This window comes from Grampus griseus (genome assembly GCF_964374135.1).
Source record: "Grampus griseus genome assembly, chromosome: 18".
Taxonomy (NCBI): domain Eukaryota; kingdom Metazoa; phylum Chordata; class Mammalia; order Artiodactyla; family Delphinidae; genus Grampus; species Grampus griseus.
Window position 1 is genome coordinate 53,906,832 of NC_139012.1, and position 26,381 is coordinate 53,933,212.

At 37.4% G+C, this 26,381-nt stretch overlaps 1 protein-coding gene across 1 annotated transcript; it reads left to right on the forward strand.

The window, feature by feature from the left end:
- Window positions 1–21,783: 21,783 nt before the first annotated feature.
- LOC309836142 (heterogeneous nuclear ribonucleoprotein K-like) lies at window positions 21,784–23,283 on the forward strand. The gene is given in 3 exon segments (XM_082675979.1): window positions 21,784–21,916; window positions 21,922–22,207; window positions 22,210–23,283. Coding segments are annotated over 3 exon segments (1,344 nt in total). The 5' UTR covers window positions 21,784–21,820; the 3' UTR covers window positions 23,172–23,283.
- The last annotated feature ends 3,098 nt before the right edge of the window (window positions 23,284–26,381 follow it).

Below are 26,381 nucleotides of genomic sequence, written 5' to 3' on the forward strand. Positions count from 1 at the left end.
ATATTGAATTGTTTTAAAATTATTTTTATATTTAGATAGTCTTGCAAAAATACATGAATGCATAAGTACCAGAAGTAAATTAGTGCATGTGAACAAATCTGTCATGACCTTGTTATTACAGTGTACAGGCAAAGATCTCATTGCATGAAACATATGTCCAATTCAGCACAGTCCTTTCAAATCCACAATCCTGAATTTTCCTAAGCAACACTTCTCACAAAGAGCTTTAATTTCTGCAAGAGTTACATCAACCAAAATGTTAAACTTGGAAGAGAATGGTGTAGAGTTTCAAAAATAAAGGGATAATTAGGTATAATATTCAGAAATACTCAGAAATGTTACTTCTTGCAAGCAATGGTTTTTCCAAATAAAAGCTCAGTGTGAGTTAATTGTTGTCAAATAAATACACAATCAAGCAAATAACATTTTATAATTCTGAAACAAGCACATAATAGATACATTTCAAAGATGCCTAATCCAAGGGAACTTGAAGTAGATTTGTGAATTAGCAAACGTGATGATCTGGCAGTCAACATCTCCGGTTCCCAGTGTTTGAATGCAAACTATAGAATGAGTGTAAAGCACACAGGAAATTAAATATACGCAGTGTATGAAAAATTAAACAGGTGGAGGAACAGAGAAGGGGAATGAGTGAATGAATCTAGAGGGAAATAGGAAAGCAGGGAAACTGAAGAAGGAAGAGAAGGAAATGAAAAATATGGGGCTATTCAGAAAATCATTTATCTTCTTTGTTCAACATCTTCTATTGATCACCAACAGTGTTGGCAAGTAGCTTGAAGTTGTGATCCTGAATTGATATTTAATTAAAATCCACTTCTATTTTAATAATATGGTAAACACATAACAATTCTGTATGTAAATAACATCAGCAGATGAAGGATAAAAGAAGAATCAAAACTAAGAGCTAGGAAGTTTACAAAGAAGGCAAAGAGCGAATCATGCAGAGAAAAACAATAACTAAACTCTGCTTCCAATTGATTGTTATTGTGGCTTTTATTAAGATTCTGTTTTAGTCCAAACGTCATTTCCTTTCTGTATTATTTGTCTTGCAAGAGAGGAAAATAAACACAGACTGCATTTTATTCCTCTTATCTATAAAATTATAGCCAAGTTTGGCCTTCACAACTCATTCCCAACTTTCCATGGGCTGAGTTAGCTTCTTGATCATTACCTTTAACTTCCTCTGAGGAAATTTTTTCCCCAAACTCTCACCCTTGATTACACTAAAATACCAGTTAATGGGGGTTTTATGTGTTTATCTAGGGAATGATTTGACATTTGAGATAGATTCCACTAGTCAACCCACCCAACTTCTTTGAAAACCACTTAGATTTATAAGCAACCTCACAGATGGTACTTCATAGGTAAGCTATATTCCTCTGGGACCCATTGCCATGCATATATGTTCATATTTACACAGATATTCCTCTACTAACAATAGGGTTATATCCAATAAACCTGTCATAAGTGAAAATATTGTAAGTCAAAAAGTGCATTTAATGCTCCTAACCTACTGAACTTCATAGCTTAGCCCAGCCTACCTTAAACATGCTCAGAATACTTAGAGTTGGGCAAAATCATCTAACACAAAGTCTATTTTATAATAAAGTATTGAATATCTCATGCAATTTATTGAATACCGTACTGAAAGTGAAAGAACAGAATGGTTGTCTGAGTACAGAATAGTTGTAAATGTATTGCCTGTTTGCCTTCATGATCTTGTGGCCAGCTGGGAGCTGTGGCCCCTGCCCAGCATCACAAGAGAGTATGTACCACATATCATGAGCCCAGGAAAAGTTCAAAAGTAAAAAAATTCAAAGTACGGTTTCTACTCAGTGTGTGTGGATTTCACACCATTGTGAAGTTGAAAAATCATAAGTTGGGGACCTTCTGTATATTTACACATGTGTAAAATGAGAAAATGCTTATGAGATTTCTTTGTAATTTGGAAAGTGCTTTCCAAATTCAAAATAATTTTTTAATTATAATGGTTAGTCGGTGTCATAAATCTTTGTGCTTCACCAGAAAGTTGGCTAAATTGTGATTCCTTAGTGACCTGGCATAGTTACAGCTATAATGAACTTTAGGCTCTCCTAGTAGGGAAGTGCCTTAATTCCTTTGGGGTACTATAACAAAATGCCATACACTGGCTGGCTTAAACAACAAACATTTATTTCTTAAAGTTCTGGAGGCCAATTCCATGTCTGATAAGGGCCTGATTTCAGGAGGGCTGTCTTCACTGTGTTCTCACAGGGTAGAAGGAGCAAGGATCTCTTACAGGCCTTTTTCATAAGGGCACTAATTGCATTTATGAGGAGTCACCCTCAAGACCTAATCACCTCCCAAGACTCCTCATCCAAACACCATCATTTTAGGCATTAGGGTTCAACAAATGAATTTTAGAAGACACAAATAACCAATGCATCACAGGAAGACTTACTAAAGACCATATTTGTTCCTTCCTTTCCCAAGAATTGGAAGAAGTTCTGATCTCATGAAATAGAATCACTGGAATTTCTACTTCATTTCATCTTCCCATTGATCCATGGTACCTCAGTTCCAGAGTGAGACATGGCAAGCAAATGGAAATATCAAATGGATAACCTCCTGTAGAATCAGCGTTGAAAGGACAGGTAAACATGTCTCCCAATCAGGTCAGTAAAGGAGAGGAAATGCAAGCTTCTTGAAAGAGCACTGCCAATCCATCTGGTCCCACATGTCCACCTCACCTGAGCCTCCCATCAGGCACAGCAAAGACTTTACAGGTGCCTCCATGGGTCTTGCAGGGCTCGGGGGAGGTGGATGGGAAGCAGCTGTCCCTCCTCTACTGAGACTCCCATCCCTTCCAGGAACACAGGGACTAGCACACTTGTGTGCATCATTATTGTGTTCTAAAATAAACAAATCTTAGACACCTAATATTGGTCCAGGTGATTCTCAAGGTGAAAGGAATCACCTATATCCCTTGCACACATCTCAGATCTGTGTGTAGCAAGGGCCTGCACAGGTAGTAGGAATTGTTCAATAGGTTTAGTTATTCTATTCTTGAAGAAGCCAAAAATTCAGAAAGAACATCGAAGGGGCCAAAAGGGAGGATTTTCTTTTTTCCAAGACTAGCTAAGAAGAAAAGTGAAGCCAAGCCTACATCAACTCAGCAGTGAGGTGCACTCTAATGATTTGAATGGGAAGAGATGTATCAATGCCAGGAACATAAAACAGACAGAATTAATTCAAAGATTTGAGACAAGGATGTGATTTGGCTAAATATTATTTCTGCCTTTCTCTCCTTCCAACCCACTTTAATTCAAGCAGCTCACATCTGGTATTTTATGTGAAGTCAAGGGGAAAACCTCTGTGAACCGATGCTGAGCAGCACTAGGCTGGGAACTTGGCCTGTGAGCTCATGGGGCTGGAGAAACATCACACAGCAGACCCACCTGCCAATCTCCAGGTTTCAGAGTGCAGGCTTTGTACAAGCACCTTCATTTCAGTTAGAAGTAATAGAGGAAGGAAAGGTAAAATAGTTAAGATACAGTCAACTAGAAGTAAAAATCATGCTGTACCCACTCTAAACCACTCTAAACCATAAGTGGGACATAATTTTCCCAGAAAAATCTTAATCTTCAATTGTGTGTGTATTCTAAATCAAAATATGTAAATTCCTCCACTTGGAAGAAGATTTTCTTAACATGAAAAGAATACAATGACCTCATTGCTCTGCTGTGATATCCAGCTCATCTATAAATAGCAAATTAAGATGCTACTTTCTATATTCTTTTAGAATATCCCTTATTTTTGAACTCAAAGTTATTAGTTTGTTAAAAAGTTGAATTTTTTAAGTCATAAAACTTTCAAGTTTTTAATCACAATATTAGACTTGAGATATTCTACATACTGCCTAAGTCTGTAGGTCAAAAATAATAAATAAATAAAACCACTGTGAAGCTTGGCCCACTGTACTCAGGACATATGTGTTAAAAGGAGTTCCGATGGCCTGTACTGTCAGCCTGATCTCTCCTCCATGATAGAGGTGAGTAACCCCACCAGGAACATATTCAGTTCTTCTGAACCTCATTCAAACAGTGGGAATAACATCCGACTTATAGGGTTATCGTGAAGATGGTGATAATAAAAGGGTCTAGAACTAGCATAATGCTGGCACAGTACGGGTGCTCGACAAATAATAGTGTCCTTTGCTTTCTTATGGCACCATGGGTCTCCTCTAATGTGCAAAGCTGTCAAGCTAACAAAATAACTGAGAAAAGGGACTATACTCCCAATAACATTTAAAAAAATCTGGGTGCATAATTTGAAAAATGAGATTGATGCACAGTCATCCCCCAGTAACTAAAAGGAGCATTTCTCACCTAGGAAATACCAGCTCTACTAATCTTGCTCAGAAGAATTCCTGCCAATATCTTGTATTTCTCTGTCCAAGTTTTATTCCCATTTATAAATGAATATTTCAAGGTGATTTATCCGAAGCTCCTTAATGCTGATCTGATAATATAGGCACCATAAATTTGTAAGGACTCCTGGGATATTTCCCAGTTTAGCCTGGTTTCTAGTGGAGATCCCTTTGTGTGTTAGCTCTCATTATTTTGCTCAGTTCTGAGGGATCAGTTGGAGCTTCAGTTCTTATTGTTTATATTCCTCTTAGAGGAGCTCTGAGATATGCCAGACTGCTGCTCTCTGCTTTCCCAAATTTCAAAAATATGCCACAGAATTTTTACTCTCTTCAGGATATCAGTGTTGTATACACATCTGGGCAAGTTTGGGGAAACATCTCGTATTTTGCATCAGGGTGCTTTTCTATAAACAGGGGGTCATCTGCTCTCATTTCCCCCCATAGCCTGAACAGTATGTAGAGTTGTTGCCAAAAATGGGCAGAGGTTTCTGTGATCAGGGGACTAGTCAAGGTGTGGGCTGCGAGGTGAGGAAACATGGATCAAACTTGAAGAATGGGCAGGAGAATAAATATGAAGGTGAACTAAATTAGGTGCATATATTTGGTGTGCCAGGGGTAAGAAGCATTGCAGTAAATGCAGGGCCAGGTGAAGGGGTTGCAGAGGGAGCAAGTAAGCACAAAGGGTAACATAAGGAGTATTAAATTGCATAATGCATTGGTCAGGTGATTCACACAGATAAAGGATATATATCCACAAACAAGGGATATATATTGTGGTATTTCTTCATGAAAAGCAAGTTACCAGTGAAACACATCTCCCTAAAGATGCCAACAATGGCTGGACAATCTGCAAAATTACAGACCAAAATACAGACATGCATGCCTCCTATTCATCACCAATTCAATCTCATAAGATGCACCTTTATGTTTTACCTTCATGTTCCACTAAAACTTTGGAGTCTTTAGGAGTTTTCAATTCTTAGAGTATGAAAAATATTTTTTTCTTTGAAAACTTACAATACACAAAAAGACATTCACTTTAGCACTTGTCTTGCATCCTATTTACTAATGACAGAAAAGCAGCCAGATATTACTGAAAATATGACCATGACCTTAACTGAATTAAATCAGCATAATTCAACAACATAGAATATATACCCTGTGGCTACAAACATGAGCATCTTTCTTTACAGCTCCATTAGTTTGCACCTGAGCTTCAGCCCTTTGAAAATGTCAGTACACATAGGTTTTGGAGATAGTCAAATCCTTATCCTTGGTTCGTTAATATGATTGCAGTCACTGAATTGGTTTGAATTCACATCCAAGGGCACTATGCACCAGCACACTTTCCAAGGATGAAGACAGAAATAGAGATGAGATGGAGATAGAGATAGAAATTGTAGATAGATTATATTGATAAACTATTATAGATAAATGCAATATAATTCTTATATCATCTCACACACCTATCACAGCAAAGGATGCTTTTTAAACAAGACCATGAATAGCTCATTAATGAAATGTTTTTGGTATTCTCCTAAAGAAAGCATTCCTCAAACCACTTTTAATTGCACTGTAACCTATACAGTATATGTGGTTGATTCTATTCTAGACTCGGTATTTGTTTGGGGTTACCTTTAGAAAATAAAATTGCTGAAAGGTGATTGTCAAGCCCTAACATCAAGTGTAAACTCTCAGAGCTTGAAAGAGCAGATGCAGGTTTTCATTCTTTTCATGGATATAAAAGCTGCAGAGTACTATACACGACTTTGTTCAGTGTTAATTGCATAGAACAAAAACAGGGGGGAAACATCTGAACAGGCTATGAAAAAAAGGAGAGACCAAAATGTCAACTCAGAAGGAAAAAGGGAAATTAAATACTTCAAAAAGATATATATGATAGAAAATTGAGAAATCGAAACTAAAATGTACAAGAAAAAAGATCATTTTTCCTGTCACTTTAAACATTCTTTTGTTCTGACACATCTACCATGCTATCAATGCTATCTTGCTATATTTAAATTTTCAAGTACACTGAAGCTTGAGAGTTGATTGTTTAAAAATGAAAGAAAAGTTAAGCAAAATGAGCAAACATTGAAAAGAGATTTCAGTTCAATTTAGAATAGAACCTAATTCATCCCTGCTGATTTTTCCATTCATGTTGGCAAGGTTAATTTGTGTCCTACATTATTTCACTCTTTCTACTCATTACTTTTGCAAGGAAATAAAAATAAATTCAATCTCACTTTAAAGAGTGATAATTATGTTACCACTGCTTATGTGAAAGATCTTAGTAACTCCCTCCTGCCTGAGACTTTTTGAGTTATGGGTCTTTTACCTTCCTAACAGAAATATAATAACCATACTTCACAGGTGAGGCATCCTGAGGTTGTAAATGGGAAGATGAAGTTCCAGCTCCTCTTGGCAAAACAGCCTCCACTGGAGGGTGGAAGAATCAGATCTGAATCGTTCAAGGTGCTGATTCCTTAGGTAGATATTCTTTGTCCCACATAGCTGTTTGGGGATTAAGAAACCCAAGAATCTTATGAGCATGGAAAACACACACACATACACACACATACATGTGTATATATAACATCTACTTTATATATTATAATTTATATATGTATGCATATATAAATACATTTATGTGCATTTATGTGTGTGTGTGTGTTTCAGTCATGGTGCTATACAAAGCAATTAACTGTGGCCTCGTACTGGGCCATATATAAACAGCATAATGTTTTTCTTCATGATAGTTTTCCAAAGAGTTGATGATAGCTATCTTAATATGCTCATAATGGATCACATAACTTTATAATTATTTATTGGGGATACCTGAGCTATTGCTTACTATATATATTTATCAGTTCAAGTGAAACACAACTGTCACTCATCAGTTTAAGCTGCTTTCTTCTTTTTTCCCCTTGAATCCACTAGCCAGTAGTTGAGAAAAAGAACAGATTCATCTTGGTATTAACACAGAAAACCTACAGAATGGACTTTGGCACAAGATGGACATGGCATGAAGGTCCAAAAAACAACTCAGCCAAATTTTCACCTATTTGTCCATGTATTAAATTACTCATATCTCTATGCTTCAGTGTCATCATCTTAGAAATTGGGATTAAAAAATAGGGTTTCTGTAAATCTTACATGAAATTATTTACATATTACAATTTGCAAACTGGCACATAATGACAGAAAACAGTTCATTGTTATATTATTTCTTAAGATAGGGATGACCCTGTTTCATCCCAAAGGTTTCATGAAATTAGACTTTTAGTTATATTTAAAAAGTGATAGACACATGCCTTGTTAGGTCCAAGATGTGCATTGTGAAGCATGGGACAGTCTAAACATTTATGATATGGAAGAAGTCTAAAGAGTCATCTCTATGTACCGAACCATAATAAATATGGGAGTACTTCCCACTATAACTTTGGGTAAAATTTTTTATAGAAAATATAGTTATTGCTCACCAACCATACCGTGTGACCCCTCCCTCCTCCACATTTCCCAGCTTCCCTTGTTTGGACCATGTAATTATGTCTTGCCAATGGTTAGCAACAAAATATGCCATTTCTGGTCCAACAGTTTAAAGAGTGGCTTGAGTTCTCTAAACTCTATATTCCCCAGACCAAGCATAATGAATGTATTCTGTGGAAATAACAGACACGAAATGGAAACAGTCTAGATTCTGCAGTTTTGTTTATAGATTTCAACACCACTCTCTCAAAAAATGAGAGAAATAATTGACAGAAAATCATTAAGTATGAAGAACGCCTGAGGGACTTTCCTGGTGGCACAGTGGTTAAGAATCCACCTGCCAATGCAGGGGACATGGGTTTGAGCCCTGGTCCAGGAAGATCCCACATGCCGTGGAGCAACTAAGCCTGTGAGCCACAACTACTAAGCCGGTTCTCTAGAACCCATGAGTCACAACTACTGAGCCTGCATGCCACAACTACTGAAGCCTCCGTGCCTAGAGCTCGTGCTCTGCAACAAAGAGAAGCCACTGCAATGAGAAGCCCACACACCCCAATGAAGAGTAGCCCTGGCTTGCTGCAACTAGAGAAAGCCCATGCACAGCAATGAAGACCCAATATAGACATACATACATACATACATATATACATAAATAAATAAATAAATAAATAAATAAATTTATAAAAAAAAGAATGCTTGAAAAACACTGTCAATTAACTTGACCTAATAGCTCCACCTAACAGCAGAAGAATATAGAGTCCTTTAATACACATGGAATATTTACCAAGCTAGACAACTCTCTGGGCCATAAAACAGGTCTAAGTAACTTAAAAAGTGTGCAACCACTTATGTTCCTTGATGACAATAGAACTAAATTAGAAATCAATATCAAATAAAAATGTGGCCAATCCCTAAATATTTAGAATTGAAATAATACGTTTCTAAATAACCAATGGGTAAAAAGTAAAATTACAAAAATGAAATAAAATTATAAAGTATTTTGAATGAAATTCAAATGAAAGCATAACATATCAAAATCTGAGTGTGCAACAAAAGTAGTACTTAAATGGCAATAATAACATTTATTTAATAGCACTGAGTAAACCATATTACAATAGAAAACAGGTCTCATATCAATAACCTTAATTCTCACCTTAAAAAACTCAAAACAGAGCAAATTAAAATAAAGGAAAGAAAAAGGAAAAATAAAGATTAGAGCAGAAATTAATGAAATAAAAAACAGAAAACCAACAAAAATAGCAAAATACGGTTATTTGAGATCCATGAAATGGATATATACCTAAACAGACTGATCAGAAATAAAAAATATGATGCTCAACAGACTCCCTCTTGCAAGAGCACCAGAATCACAACTAATTGCTAAACAATCATCAACAGGAAGACACTGAAACTCACCAAAAATGATACCCCACATCCAAAGACAAAGGAGAAGGTACAATGAGACAGTAGGAAGGGTGCAATCACAATAAAATCAAATCCCATAACTGCTGGGTGGGTGACACAAACTGGAAAACACTTATACCACAGAAGTCCACCCACTGGAGTGAAGGTCCTGAGCCCCATGTCAGGCATCTCAACCTGGGGGTCCAGCAATGGGAGAAGGAATTCCTAGAGAACCAGACTTTGAAGGCTAGCAGGATTTGACTGCAGGACTTTGGCAGGACTGGGGGAACAGAGACTCCACACTTGGAGGGCACACACAAAGTAGTGTGTGCATTGGGACCGAGGGGAAGGAGCAGTGACCCCATAGGAGACTGAACCAGACCTACCTGCTACTGTTGGAGGGTATCCTGCAGAGGCAGGGGTTGGCTGTGTCTCACCGTGAGGACAAGGAAACTGGCAGCAGAAGTTCTGGGAAGTACTTCTTGGTATGAGCCCTTCCAGAGTCCACCATTAGCCCCACCAAAGAGCCTGGGTAGGCTCCAGTGTTGGGTCGCCTCAGGCCAAACCACCAACTGGGAGGGAACCCAGCCCAACCCATCAGCAGACAAGTGAATTAAAATCTTCCTGAGCTCTGCCCACCAGAACAACAGCCAGCTCTACCCACCACCAATGCCTCCCATCAGGAAACTTGCACAAGCCTCTTAGATAGCCTCATCCAACAGAGGGCAGAAAACAGAAGCAAGAACTACAATCTTACAGCCTGTGGAACAAAAAACACATTCACAGAAAGATAGACAAGATGAAAAGGCAGAAGGCTATGTACTAGATGAAGAAACAAGATAAAACCCCAGAAAATAAATAAATAAATAAATGAAGTGGAGATAGGCAAGCTTCCAGAAAAAGAATTCAAAATAATGATAATGAAGATGATCTGGGCCTCAGAAAAAGAATGGAGGCAAAGATCGAGAAGATGCAAGAAAGGATTAACAAAGACCTAGAAGAATTAAAGAACAAAAAAACAGAGATGAACAATACAATAACTGAAATGAAAAATACACTAGAAGGAATCAATAACAGAATAACTGAGGCAGAAGAACGGATAAGTGACCTGGAAGACAGAATGGCGGAATTCACTGCTGCGGTACAGAATAAAGAAAAAATAATGAAAAGAAATGAAGACGGCCTAAGAGATCTCTGGGACAACATTAAACACACCAACATTCTCATTATAGGGGTCCCAGAAGGAGAAGAGACAGAGAAAGGACCAAAGAAAATATTTGAAGAGATTATAGTCAAAAACTTCCCTAACCTGGGAAAGGAAATAGCCACCCTAGTCCAGGAAGCACAGAGAGTCCCATACCGGAAAAACCCAAGGAGAAACATGCCAAGACACATAGTAATCAAATTGGCAAAAATTAAAGAAAAAGAAAAATTTTTGAAAGTAGCAAGGACAAAAGGACAAATAACATTCAAAGGAACTCCCATAAGGTTAACAGTTGACTTCTCAGCAGAAACTCTACAAGCCAGAAGGGAGTGGCATGACATATTTAAAGTGATGAAAGGGAAGAACCTACAACCAAGATTACTCTACCCAACAAGGATTTCATTCAGATTCAACAAAGAAATCAAAAGCTTTACAGACAAGCAAAAGCTAAAAGAATTCAGCACTACCAAACCAGCTCTACAACAAAAGCTAAAGGAAGTTCTCAAAGTGGGAAAAAAAAGGGAAGAAAAGGACCTACAAAAACAAACCCGTAACAATTAATAAAATAATAATAGGAACATACATATCGATAATTACCTTAAACGTGAATGGATTAAATGCTCCAACCAAAAGACACAGGCTCGCTGAATGGATACAAAAACAAGATGCATATATATGCTGTCTACAAGAGACCCACTTCAGACCTAGGGACACATAAAGGCTGAAAGTGAGGGGATGGAAAAAGATATTCTATGCAAATGGAAATCAAAAGAAAGCAGGAGTAGCAATACTCTTATCAGATAACATAGACTTTAAAATAAAGAATGCTACACGAGACAAGGAAGGACAGTACATAATGATCAAGGGATCAATCCAAGAAGAAGATATAACAATTATAAGTATATATGCACCCAACATAAGAGCACCTCAATACATAAGGCAACTGCTAACAGCTCTACAAGAGGAAATTGGGCTTCCCTGGTGACGCAGCGGTTGAGAGTCCACCTGCTGATGCAGGGGACACGGGTTCGTGCCCGGGCCGGGAGGATCCCACATGCCGCGGAGCAGCTGGGCCCGTGAGCCATGGCCGCTGAGCCTGCTCGTCTGGAACCTGTGCTCCGCAATGGGAGAGGCCACAACAGTGAGAGGCCCGCATACCGAAAAAAAAAAAAAAAAGAGGAAATTGATAGTAACACAATAATAGTGGGGGACTTTTACACCTCACTTACACAAATGGACAGATCATCCAAACAGAAAATTAATAAGGAAACACAAGCTATAAATGACACAATAGACCAGATAGATTTAATTGATATTTATAGGACATTCCATCCAAAAACAGCAGATTACACTTTGTTCTCAAGTGTGCACGGAACATTCTCCAGGATAGAACACATGTTGGGTCACAAATCAAGCCTCAGTAAATTTCAGAAAATTGAAATCACATGAAGCATCTTTTCTGACCACAATGTTATGAGATTAGAAATGAATTACAGGGGAAAAAACATAAAAAAATACAAACACATGGAGGCTAAACAATACATTACTAAATAACCAAGAGATCACTGAAGAAATCAAAGAAGAAATAAAAAATAATACCTAGATACAAATGACAATGAAAACACGACGATCCAAAACCTACAGGATGCAGCAAAAGCATTTCTAAGACTGAAGTTTATACCAATGCAATCCTAACTCAAGAAACAAGAAAAATCTCAAATAAACAATCTAAATTTACACATGAAAGAACTAGAGAAAGAAGAACAAACAAAACCCCAAGTTATTAACAGGAAAGAAATCATAAAGATCAGAGCAGAAATAAATGAAATAGAAACAAAGAAAACAATTGCAAAGATCAAAATAATGAAATGCTGGTTCCTTGAAAAGACAAACAAAATTGATAAACCATTATGCAGACTCATCAAGAAAAAGACACAGAGGACTCAAATCAATAAAATTAGAAATGAAAAAGGAGGAGTTACAACAGACATGGCATGAATACAAAGCATCCTAAGAGACTACTACAAGCAACGCTATGCCAATAAAATGGACAACTTGGAAGAAATGGACAAATCCTTAGAAAGGTACAACCTTCCAAGACTGAACCAGGAAGAAATAGAAAATATGAACAGACCAATCACAAGTAATGAAATTGAAGCTGTAATTAAAAATCTTCCAACAAACAAAAGTCCAGGACCAGATGGCTTCACAGGTGAATTCTATCAAACTTTTAGAGAAGAGCTAACACCCATCCTCTCAAACTCTTCCAAAAAATTGCAGAGGAAGGAACACTCCCAAATTCATTCTAAAAACCAGACAATGATACTAAAAATAAAATAAAATACAAAATAAAATTACAAACCAATAACACTGATGAATATAGAGGCAAAAATCCTCAACAGTATACTAGCAAACAGAATCCAACAACACATTAAAAGGATCATACACCATCATCAAGGTGGATTTATCCCAGGGATGCAAGGATTCTTCAACATACACAAATCAATCAATGTGATAAACTATATCAAAAAATTGAAGAAGAAAAACCATATGATCATCTCAATAGATGCAGAAAAAGCTTTTGACAAAGTTTACCATTTATGATAAAAACTCTCTAGAAAGTGGGCATAGAGGGAACCTATGTCAACTTAATAAAGGCCATATATGACAAACCCACAGCAAACATCATTCCCAATGGTGAAAAACTGAAAGCATTTCCTCTAAGGTCAGGAACAAGACAAGGAAGTCCACTCTCACCACTATTATGCAACATAGTTTTGGAAGTCCTAGCCATGGTAATCAGAGGAGAAAAAGAAATAAAAGGAATACAAATTGGAAAAGAAGAAGTAAAACTGTCACTGTTTGCAGATGACATGATACTATACATAGAAAATCCTAAAGATGCCACCAGAAAACTACTAGAGCTAATCAATGAATTCAATAGAGTTGCAGGAATCAAAATTAATGCACAGAAATCTCTTGCATTCCTATACACTAACGATGAAAAATCTGAAAGAGAAATTAAGGAAACACTCCCATTTACCATTGCAACAAAAGGAATAAAATACCTAGGAAGAAACCTACCTAGGGAGACAAAAAACCTGTATGCAGAAAAGTATAAGACACTGTTGAAAGAAATTAAAGATGATACCAACAGATGGAGAGATATACCATGTTATTGGATTGGAAGAATCAATATTGTGAAAATGACTATACATACCCAAAGCAATCTACAAATTCAATGCAATCCCTATCAAATTATCAATAACATTTTTTACAGAACTAAAACAAAAAAAATCTTAAAATTTGTATGGAGACACAAAAGACCCCAAGTAGCCAAAGCATTCTTGAGGCAAAAAAAACAGAGCTGGAGGAGTCAGACTCCCTGACTTCAGACTATACTACAAAGCTACAGTAATCAAGATATGATACTGGCACAAAAACAGAAATATAGATCAATGGAACAGGATAGAAAGCCCAGAGATAAACCCACGCACCTATGGGCAACTAATCTGTGACAAAGGAGGCAAAGATATACAATGGAGAAAAGACAGTCTCTTCAATAAGTGGTGCTGGGAAATTGGACAGCTACATGTAAAAGAATGAAATTAGGACACTCCCTAACACCATACACAAAAAATAAACTCAAAATGGATTCGAGACCTAACTACAAGGTCAGACACCATAAAACACTTAGAGGAAAACATAAGAAGAACACTTTTTGACATAAATCACAGCAAGATCCTTTCTGACCCACCTCCTAGAGCAATGGAAATAAAAACAAAAATAAACAAATGGGACCTAATGAAACTTCAAAGCTTTTGCACTGCAAAGGAAACGATAAACAAGACCAAAAGACAACCCTCAGAATGGGAGAAAATATTTGCAAATGAAGCAACTGACAAAGGCTTAATCTCCAAAATTTACAAGCAGCTCATGCAGCTGAATAACAAAAAAACAAACAACCCAATCCAAAAATGGGCAGAAGACCTAAATAGACATTTCTCTAAAGAAGATATACAGACTGCCAACAAACACATGAAAGAATGCTCAACATCATTAATCATTAGAGAAATGCAAATCAAAACTACAATGAGATATCATCTCACACCAGTCAGAATGGCCATCATCAAAAAATCTAGAAACAATAAATGCTGGAGAGGGTGTGGAGAAAAGGGAACACTCTTGCACTGCTGGTGGGAATGTGAATTGGTTCAGCCACTATGGAGAACAGTATGGAGGTTCCTTAAAAAACTACACATAGAACTACCATATGACCCAGCAATCCCACTACTGGGCATATACCCTGAGAAAACCAAAATTCAAAAAGAGTCATGTACCAAAATGTTCATTACAGCTCTATTTACAATAGCCCGGAGATGGAAACAACCTATGTGCCCATCATTGGATGAATGGATAAAGAAGATGTGGCACATATATACAATGGAATATTACTCAGCCATAAAAAGAAATGAAATTGAGCTATTTATAATGAGGTGGATAGACCTAGAGTCTGTCATACAGAGTGAAGTAAGTCAGAAAGAAAAAGACAAATACCGTATGCTAACACATATATATATGGAATTTAAGAAAAAAAATATGTCATGAAGAACCTAGGGATAAGACTGGAATAAAGACACAGACCTACTGGAGAACAGACTTGAGGATATGGGGAGGGGGAAGGGTGAGCTGTGACAGGACGAGAGAGAGTCATGGACATATACACACTAACAAACGTAAGGTAGATAGCTAGTGGGAAGCAGCCACATGGCACGGGGATATCGGCTCGGTGCTTTGTGACCGCCTGGAGGGGTGGGATAGGGAGGGTGGGAGGGAGGGAGACGCAAGATGGAAGAGATATGGGAACATATGTATATGTATAACTGATTCACTTTGTTATAAAGCAGAAACTAACACACCATTGTAAAGCAATTATACCCCAAAAAAGATGTTAAAGAAAAAAAACACAATAGTTTCAAACAGTATCAAATTTATAGGGATAAATCTGACAAAGATGTACAAAACTTATGTAGTGAAAACTACAAAACATTCCTCAGAGAAATCAAAGAACACACTTTAAAATAGAGAGATAAACCATGTTCATGGATCAGAAGATTAATTATGGTTATTATTTTTCCCCATTTGATCTATAGATACAATGCAATCTCAATCAAAATTGAGCAGCCTCTTCTTCAGGAATTGACATGCTGATTCTAAAACTCATATGTAATGATAAAGGACTTGAAATAGCCAAATCATCTTTGAAGGAGAGAATAACAAAATTCTGTGAAAGAGAACAGGTTTTTCAAAGATGTTTCAATGGAGAAAAGATAGTCTTTCCAACAAATGTGGGTGAAACAATTGGATAATCATATGCCAAAAAAAAAAAAAAGGAAAAAGAACTTTGATCTATACAAAAATTAACCGTCAAACTGTGTCATATGCCTGATTGTAAAACCTAAAGCTGTAAAATGTCCAATAGAGCAAATAGCAGGAAATTTTTGAGACTTTTTATTAAGCAAAGTTTTCTTTCAACATCAAAAGCACAATCCATAAAATTAGAAAATAATAAAATTAATAATTTGATTTCTCTAAATTAAGAAGTTTCTCTCTTTGAAAGGCACTGCCAAGAAAAAGAAAAGATAAACCACAGACTGGCAGAAAATATTTGCAAACACATATGTGATGAAGGACTAGTAATCGCAAACTCAATAATATTTTAAAAATCTATAAAAATAAACAAAAGCAAAAGATTTGAATAGATACTTTGTAAGGAGAATATACAGATAATAATAAATACATGAAAAAATTCCTAACATCACCGCAGCACCAAGCCATATTGGAATCTGAAACAGAAGGAAAAGTCAGTAATATTAATGCTGTCTTTATTTAAATTTTTGATACTGTGTTCACTATGGGTATTTTTCAGTATTTTTCTATTTTTTAAATATTATTTATTTTGATTACTGAGTTTCTTGGCATCCCCTCAAATTTTGTGCCCAGGATGAGTGTCTCACTCATTTTATCATATTATTGACTCTGCTTCATATCATTAGTAATTAATAAAAGGAAATTAAAATCATCACTTATACACCTATTAGAATGTCTAAGATTAAAATACGATTGATCATTCCTAGTGTTGGTGAGGATGTGGAATCCCTGAAACTCTCATACACTGGAGGTGGGAATGTAAATAGTACAACCACTTTGAAAAGCATACTCCCACCATATGACAAAGTCATTCCACTCTTAGATATTTATGCAAGAGAAATGAAAGCATATCTCCACAGAAAGGCTTGTACACAAATGTTAATAGCTTTATTTGTAATAGCCAAAAACTAGAAACAATCCAAATGTGCATTAATGGTTAAAACAGATTAACACGTTATAGTGTATTCATACCATGGAATACTAATCAGCAATAAAAAGGAATGAGCTACTGATAGATGCAAAAACATGGATAAGCCTCAAAATAATTATGCTTTATGAAAGAAACCAGAAAAAAAGAGAGTGCCTACTATATGATACCGTTTACATAAAATATTAGAAAATGCCAACTAGTTTATAGTGATAGAAACTAAAACAGTGATTTCCAGTGGCCAGGCAGGGGTAGTTACAGGGAGTAGAGGCAAGATGGGATTACATGGGGCACAAAGACATTTTGAGAGGGAATTATATAAGCACTATCTTGATTGTGGTAATGGTTTTACAGGCCAGTGCATCCGCCAAAACTTATGGAATTGGACATTTAAAATTTGTACAATTTACTGTAGGTCAATTATACTTCAATAAAGCTGATTAAGAAATATATGGTTGTAAAAAAAGAAGTCATGTCAATCTATTACTTGATAGATATCACTTAAAAATGCCAAGGGAGGGGGCTTCCCTGGTGGCGCAGTGGTTGAGAGTCCGCCTGCTGATGCAGGGGACGCGGGTTCGTGCCCTGGTCTGGGAGGATCCCACATGCCGCGGAGCGGCTGGGTCCGTGGGCCATGGCTGCTGAGCCTGCGCGGCGGGAGCCTGTGCTCCGCAACGGGAGAGGCCACGGCAGTGAGAGGCCCGCGTACCGCAAACCCCCGCCCCCCCAAAAAAAATGCGAAGGGAAATGGCTGGAAGAATCCAGTATTTGTCCCTGGGGAGTACTGGAGTTCGAAGTCCAGGAGAAAAGACTGCTACTTTTTGTTATAAGCCTTTTATATCTTTTGATTTCAAAACTACATATAGTGCATTGTTTTGATAAAAATTAAAATCACTATTAAAAAGGGAAAAAGCAGTAGGAATTTTGATGAATGCAAAGGTTAAAAAAACACAGGAATGTCCATAATAATACTAATAAATAGTGGATAGCAGTGTGGAAAAGACGTTAAACTACATTATTTTATTCTCAGGGCCACTGATTATTGCCCCTGTTGCTTATCTGGAATTCTCTAGATGTTAAAGAAATATTATCCTTGTCTTCCCAAAAATAATATTTCCTGAAATATTAAGAAACTGCCACCATCTCTCCAAGAACTTACAATCTCTTGTTGGAAAGCCACGTTTTTATGCTTCCTGAGAGGTCCCTAAATATAAGAACTACTTTATCACTTTACTTCTTTAGATCACACATTTTCTTATATATTAGAAGACAGAAGGAATTTCACTATGGAGAAAAATGATAGTATGTTGTGATAACTATATAAGCCAGGTTCAGAACAGTCATCAGCAGTGACCTCTAAAACCTGGCTTGTCACCTTCATGTACCAGAGTGCCGTGTAATCAAGGGCAACTCATTTAGTTTCTTTGAGCCGTACTTTCTCAAATACAAAGTTAGGAAGCTAGACTATAGTAGTTCTCCAAATCTCCTGGCTCTAGATATATTTAGTTCTATGAAATGATGGCTAAATGCTGTATTTTATTGAACCGAAAATGCCATTGATTGTAAGATGTACTATTATTTAATAATATATCTTTAATAGTACATAATTATTTAATGATTTCTAGCAAGCATGCCTCTTACATATACTAAGGTATTAACATTTAAATATACAATTTCTATTTCTCTCATCATACTGATATCATACCTTCTCTCAAGAGTCAGCTATCTCTAATGGAAAAATTGCCACTTGATTCCTGCTTCCCAGTGGCCTCTGTTTTTGGTCTGGTCAGATGGATTTAATCATATCTTATTACTTGAATGGGTGTTGGTTCCCCTCAGGAGAAAATATGACCTGTCTCCTCCAAGAATTAGAAAAACAAAGCGTTGCAGGGTCATTAGTACTATTATTGGGGAAGGGGAGGCGGTAAATAGGAAATAAATAGACATGGGTCCTCATGACTTTTACTGAAAATAGATAGGCAGGAAAAATACCCAGCTGATCAGTAAGAAAATATGTATTTACTTTTGCTTGGTCAAGCTTGGGAATGAGTACAGAAGCAAGCTAGCTCTGGGACCAATTTCTTTCTGCCCTTGCTGCCCTGCAAATGACATTCTTACCAGACCATTAAGAATACTGTTATAACTTCTAGTGAGACCACCTGCTAGGTCTCAGTAGTGGGACGATTACATCTATCGGAAATAATGACCCATAACTAGAATAAAACACATTAATAACATCACATTTACCCAACATAATGCATTTCACCATTTTATATTACAGAGACCAAGTTAATCAGTAAAAGCATTCCCAAAAAATGGGAGCAACTAACAGGCACAGAGTAGATAATGAATATAAAAGCAGAATGTGCAGGCTCGGTTTTTTCTTTTTTTTTCCTCTAAAACTGAGAAGATATATAATGGGCAGTAATAGTTGGAGCACTAGTTTGGGAATGGGTGATTCTACCTTCCGTCTGTGGGCTCATCTGCTAAAAGGCAGAGCAGAAGTGACTTCCTCTGGACATAAGAGAAAACCTGAGGTTGTGAGGTTTGATGGAAAGAGCTCCAGATTAGGATTAGAAGAGCAGCTGTGCTGTTAATGAGCTGTGTGACCTTGAGCAACTCACTTCACCTCTCTGAGCTTCAATTTCTTATCTGCAAAATGAACAGCTTAGACTAGGTGATTTCTGAAATCCCCTCCAATTCTCATATCTTGTGATTTGAAGCAGAATGTCAACCTGACATGGGGATGCTGTGAAAAGTAATAAAAAGGCCTATAAAATTTTGGAGCTCCGTGATCTTCAGAACTGCAGGCAGAAAGGATCAGATTGCAATGGCATTTCAGAGACTGCTTTGACACGATGGATGGAGGCCCAGGTAAAACTCAGGAACTTTAGAGAATGCAGCATCAGGACCAAAATAACATAAGGCTGTGGTTCTTCGATTATTTTCTGTCTTGGGCAAATGCTTAGGTTGACTATAATTTATTTCAGGAATTTCAATACCTATAGCAACAGGAAAAAAACTAGTCATAAATAAGGCAGGTTAGACAAGATAAATAAACCCTAATTCTTAAGATATATAACACACCTAAAAGTTCAACCTTACAGTTCAGTCGTTTTAGAAGTTAAGGGAACATGAGAGTAGAAAATTAGTTAAATGTCTTAGAGTTTTCAAAGTCTCATAATTTTTGGCTTTTTTTTCCATGACTGAGCACTTTTGTTTGAGAAAACACATTTCCTAACACCACCACATCATTTCCACGTGACTAGAAACAATCATAGGAAAATATTTATAATAAAACACGAAATAATGAAACATGAAGCTCCAAAAATCTTGAGACCAATGCCATGGTATGTATCTTACCTCCTACACCCTGATTTGCAGATGCTCCATTCTTATGACTCTTGTCAGTATTTTGGAAGAAAAAAACCTACAGTGACCTTTTCATTTTAATCAAGACACAAAGTATTGAGTTGATTTTAGGGAAAAAGCAGAAGTGGGTACAGTACCTGCTGGCATTTTGCATGCAGAACCCCACTGACACCTGTACACCAAACCCTCTGGGACATGAAAACTCTAATCTTGCTACATAATGCTGTTCCATTTTAGCCTCACATTATTACTTGAATTGAATTTTAAATTAGTCTACTTACAGAACAAATTACCAAAAGTTTAATTTTCCTTTTCCACAAATCCCACTGCAAGTACCAGCCACCTGAAGCCAAGAGAGTTGTAGGTTTTGTCCAAATGCAGGTAAATATCAAAACCAACTAATTCTCTTGCAAAATAAATATGCAACCCATTTATACTAACAATCTTTGGTCAAGCCAGATTTTAGCCAAACATAATCAGAAATGGTCCTTTAGTCGAACTTTCTTCTTTTTACTCCTAAGTAAAATACAGAAAATAATGGAAAGGCTGTTAGCTTCTTGTAATGAAGGCAAAAGTGATTGAAAAAAAAGATGTAAAAATTGATGATACCTGGCTGACATTATTTAAATAGACAATGGCTCTATCAATAAAAAGAAGCCTTAAGAAATGTGTTTCATGACAGAAATATATTAACCACTTTTCATCATCTGGAACCTTTGTAAATCAATAAGAGATACTTACTCTATCCTGCTGGGGTGGCTTTTTGTATTTCTAAGAGGATTTAATTCTGGTTGCCATAGTTATGACAGAGTTCTAGAATGAATTTTGTTTCATCATAATTGCTGCATGTTAGTATGTAAACAGCTGAACTCTACCTTCAACAGGCAGAACTCAATTGTGAATAAAGAAAATTCCTTATCATAAAGTGGTTGAACTAGAGTTCAAAACATACCATTGAGCCCTTGCTCTCCTCAGAGAGTTAGCAAATACTTCTCAAACATTTTTAGCATAGTTATCTCTGAAAGGCACATCAATAGTACAAGAAGAATGCAGAAGAAGATTTAAAATGTTTAAAGTGATGTGGAGATTTACAGAAGTTAAAATAATTTATTCTTGGTCTGTACCATAAGTCATAAGGAAAATTTTGACCTTTGGGCTATTGATCTATCTTTTTACCAAATACCTGTCACTTCATGTAGATATTAAATTTGAAATGTGTTATTTCCCAGCCAATTCAATGCCAATTAGTTCAATATCAGTTTATCCACTAAAAAAGGAAAAAGAAAAACAATCCAGGGAAATTACTCTTAAGCCTGATATGTTTTAGCATTAATTTCAAAGGCCACAACGTAAAAGAAGGAAAAGGAAAGCATGTAGCCTCTTGTTACTTCTTTGAGGTGCAAATATCCAGAAAATATGAAATCAAAAAGAATTGGGGCCATCTCCTTTCGGATCTGGGCTACTGCAGCACTAGGGTGTCAGTTGGTCCCGGCCAGAACACTTCAGTTCTTCCCTGCAAGGATATATTTAATAACTGATTGGTGTGGTCCTTTAATACAAGAAAATGGAAATGGAACAGCCAGAGGAAACCTTTCCCAACACCAAAACCAATGGCGAATTTGGTAAACGCCCTGCTGAAGATATGGAAGAGGAGCACGCTTTTAAAGATCTAGAAACACTGATGAGATGGTTGAATTACACATTCTGCTTCAGAGTAAGAATGCTGGGGCAGTGATTGGAAAAGGAGGCAAGAATATTAAGGCTCTCCATACAGACCACAATGCCACACTGAGTATCAGTGCTGATATTGAAACAATTGGAGAAATTCTGAAGAAAATCATCCCTACCTTGAAAGAGGGCCTGCAGTTGCCATCACCCACTGCAACCAGCCAGCTCCCGCTGGAATCTGATGCTGTGGAATGCTTAAATTACCAACACTATAAAGGACGCGACTTTGCGAGTTGAGATTGTTGATTCATCAGAGTCTGGCTGGAGGAATTATTGGAGTCAAAGGTGCTAAAATCAAAGAACTTCGAGAGAACACTCAGACAACAATCAAGTTTTTCCAGGAATGTGGTCCTCAATCCACTGACAGAGTGGTTCTTATTGGAGGAAAACCTGATAGGGTTGTAGAGTGCATAAAGATCATCCTTGATCTTATATCAGAGTCTCCCATCGAAGGATGTGCTCAGCCTTATGATCCCAGTTTTTATGACGAAACCTATGATTACTGTGGTTTTACAATGATGTTTGATGACTGCTGTGGACGTCCCGTGGGATTTCCCATGCAGGGAAGAGGTGGTTTTGACAGAACGCCTCCTGGTCAGGGTGGGGGTCCCATGCTTCCATCCAGAAGAGATTGTGATGATAGGAGCCCTTGTCGAGGACCTCCTCCACCTCCTCCTGGACGAGGGGGCCGGGGTGGTGGCAGAGCTCAGAATCTTCCTCCTTCTCCACCACCACCACCTAGAGGAGGGGATCTAATGGCCTATGACAGAAGAGGAAGACCTGGAGACCATTATGATGGCATGGGTGGTTTCAGTGCTGATGAAACCTGGGACTCTGCAGTAGATACATGGAGCCCATCAGAGCCACAGATGGCTTATGAACCACAGAGTGGCTCTGGATATGATTATTCTTATGCAGGGTGTCGTGGCTCATATGGCGATCTTGGTGGACCTATTATTACTACACAAGTAACTGCTCCCAAAGATCTGGCTCGATCTATTATTGGCAAAGGTGGTCAGCAGATTAAACAAATCCGTCATGAGTCAGGAGCATCGATCAAAATTGATGAGCCTTTAGAAGGGTCCAAAGATTGGATCATTACCATTACAGGAACACAGACCCAGATACAGAATGCACAGGATTTGCTGCAGAACAGTGTGAAGCGATATTCTGGAAAGTTTTTCTAAGACTAGTGAAGAACTGAAGGAGTATCTTTTTTTTTTTTTATCTGCTTCTGTGTAAAAAGCCAACATTCCTCTGCTTCATAGGTGTTCTGCATTTGAGGTGTAGTGAAATCTTTGCTGTCACCAGATATAATGTTTCAGTTCCTTACAAACAAGGTTGGGGGTTGGGGGAGAGTATGCAGAAACTAACATTGAATTTTGCAACAGCAGCAGAATGAGTGAATTTTAATTTTTGCTCATTGTTGGTGGTTTAAAAAACAAATCCCCCCATGTAATTATTGCGAACACTTTGCTTTGTGGTCACTGTAATATTTTGGGGGAGGGTGGGACAGGGAGGAAAAGTAACGATAGTCCATATGTCCCTGGCATCTATTCGGAGCAGTGTGCAGAATGTAATGCTCTTTTGTAAGAAATGTTTTATGATTTTTAAAATAAATTTAGTGAACCTCAAAAAAAAAAAAAAAGAATTGGATCCCACAAACAGGGAAAGAGGTGTTCTTATATGCCCTAAGAAAAACCCAAACACAATTTTCATAGACAAAAGCCCAACAATCTGCCAGTAGCAATTCAAATGTCAGTTCAGTTAAAAAGATAACCCTTTAAACTTTGAAAAACAACATACCTCTGTTAATCACAGAATCTTTTAAAATATGTATTTGTCTGGTAAAATTTGACAATGCTGCCTGTGAAATCCAAAAGGAGAACATGTCATGAGAATATGGAAGCACAAGAAACTTCAACTAAAATTGTCTTTTCCCATATGGCAACTTAAGACAAATAGCCCTAAGCATGTTATTTTGAGAGACACACAATTTTGAAATAACTGGATATACCTCAAGTTATTCTAGAAGTGAAAAGTAGAAAGAAGTTCTTTGGCTTATTCACCTTAGACTTTTCCTGTTTAGTTAGAGGTTGCATTCAATTACCTTCCATTTGAAACTCTTTTGATTATATGTTTGTAGTATTTATTGTTTTGAGGGGGAACCATTTTCATATATATGTTAGATTTGAATCACGACCATTTGCATGACATTTTATTAAAATATATGGTTTGAACATGAATAAGACAGTGTGTTAATTATTCAAGAGATATGAAGATAAATAAGATAATTCTTACCCAACGGAACACACACTAGAAGAACTAAGTAGAAAAGTAGGGAGAAGTGTTAAGATAAATAATACTAGATAATTACATAATATGGGCTGTGTATGAATGGGATAAAAGAAGTAAGAGCAGAGAGTTGTGACAGTAAACCCAGCAAAGACATACGCCCTTCACTAGATCAGAAAAGGCTTCAAGGAGGCACTGGCATTTGAGTTGGACGCCATTAAAGGAAGTTCAACAGAGTAGCTTTAGTGAGGCATATTCTAATATTCTGAAAGGCAGGAAAATACTAGCGAAAATAAAAATGATGACCAGGACAGGATATGTGAAAATTTTTTTCCAGAAGCTTGACAAACTTTTAATAGATGTTGGTATAAGCAAATGCAGACTAATTGAAGTACATGTTGTCATTTTTAAAAAGCCACACAATGGTTGTGAAAATTTTAAGTTATTTTTGTATATTGAGAGCAGGGATATTTCCATCATATGGTAGAGCCTAGAAAGAGATATTTTATTTCTTGAGTGATAGAAAGTAGCAGCTGGTGGGGCAAAGAATGGGCTGTAGAAAGAATACTTGCTCTGACTCTTACTAACTGGATGAAACTGGAAAAGGTACTTTACCTTCCATGACTGTTTTCTTAACTAAAGTAGGAATATTTACAGTGCCTACTTCCTAGGTTGTAATGAGTATTAAATGAATTATTAGGTATAAAACACTTGAACTAATGCATGGCAAATAGTAAGCACTCAGTGTTGTATTAGCTCATTTTCATTATGTGGATCAGAGATGAAACTACTTTCATATAGATTTAGGTATTTTTATTTTAATTTTCTTTAGAAAAGATCTGCTTTGGATCATTTAAGAACTTCAGCAATGGAGTGAAAACTAAAGTTAAACTAAACTTGCCAATTAAAGATAACTTTCTTTCAAAAGTCCTTCAAGATTCTTTCTCCTCTTGCAGCGGTTCTAGAATATAGCTACACTTTTTAGTCATACGAAGATTTCTTTAAAATACTAATGCCAGGATCCTACCTCCAGAGATTCTAATTTAATTGGCCTTGGCTGTAAGGAGTTTTAAAAGCTTCCCAGGTGATTTTAATGTACAGCCAATGTTGAGAACCACTAAGCCAATGGGTAAAACGTCTGCCAATTTGAAGTTCAAAATCCCTGTAAGTGCCGATTCATGCCTTCTTTTCAGGTATTTCTGTCCTCGCCTCTGTCCCCCTCACACTGGCACAGGGGGACAGTGTGAATCCTCACAGTGATGGGTCTCTGACTTGGGGCTTCACTAGTCTCCACTGTCATGGAGTGGGCCTACTTTTGTTCCTGGGAGGATTGCACTGCTGTCCACTGAAGAGTGGATCCGGGATGAGCACTAACTGCCTGCCCGGCTACCATCCCAGGTAACACTTGATCCCACCTGGCTTTGTAGGCACTTTGCTGGATGTGCTGCTGAAACCCACCCTCACACAGCTACCTCTGGCTGTGAAGTCCTGTGCCCTGTAGCCTCTTCATCTTTACACCTAGGCTGCTGATGGTCACTGGTCCTCTGGAACCTCCCACTTTTCCCTCAACACCAGGTATGCTGGAATGTCCCATTCAAACCCAGTGCAGGCCATAGGGTTTGGGGTCCTTTTGCAGGTGAATCTATCTAGATATCACTTTCTCTCTGCTCTTGCTCTTCTGCTACTCCTGGACTACACTGGATGCAAAGGATTGTCTGGGACTCTGGTCAGATTTCCATCATCTTGTGGCTGAGACCTAGGAGAGGGGATTTTTGTTTCATACAAGGGACCCAGGGATCACTTAACCCTAGTTTCTCCTCCTCCAGTGCATGTATACACCTTGGACAGAAATCTGTGCCCTCCTCCTCCAGTTTCTATTATCTTTCCTTAGGTCACATCCTCAACCTTTCCTAGGCTATAGCTTAAGGAAAATTCTGTGACCCAAGTCTCCTTGGCTTGACTCTGGACATGGAAAAGGCAGATTTTTGGAATTCAGAAAAATCTTTCTCTTTTGGAAATCCTAGAATTGTGTCTCACAATGGAGTCAAAAACGTCATTTTTAGCCAAAATTTGAATAGTAAACTTTTTGTTTTTGTCCTCCT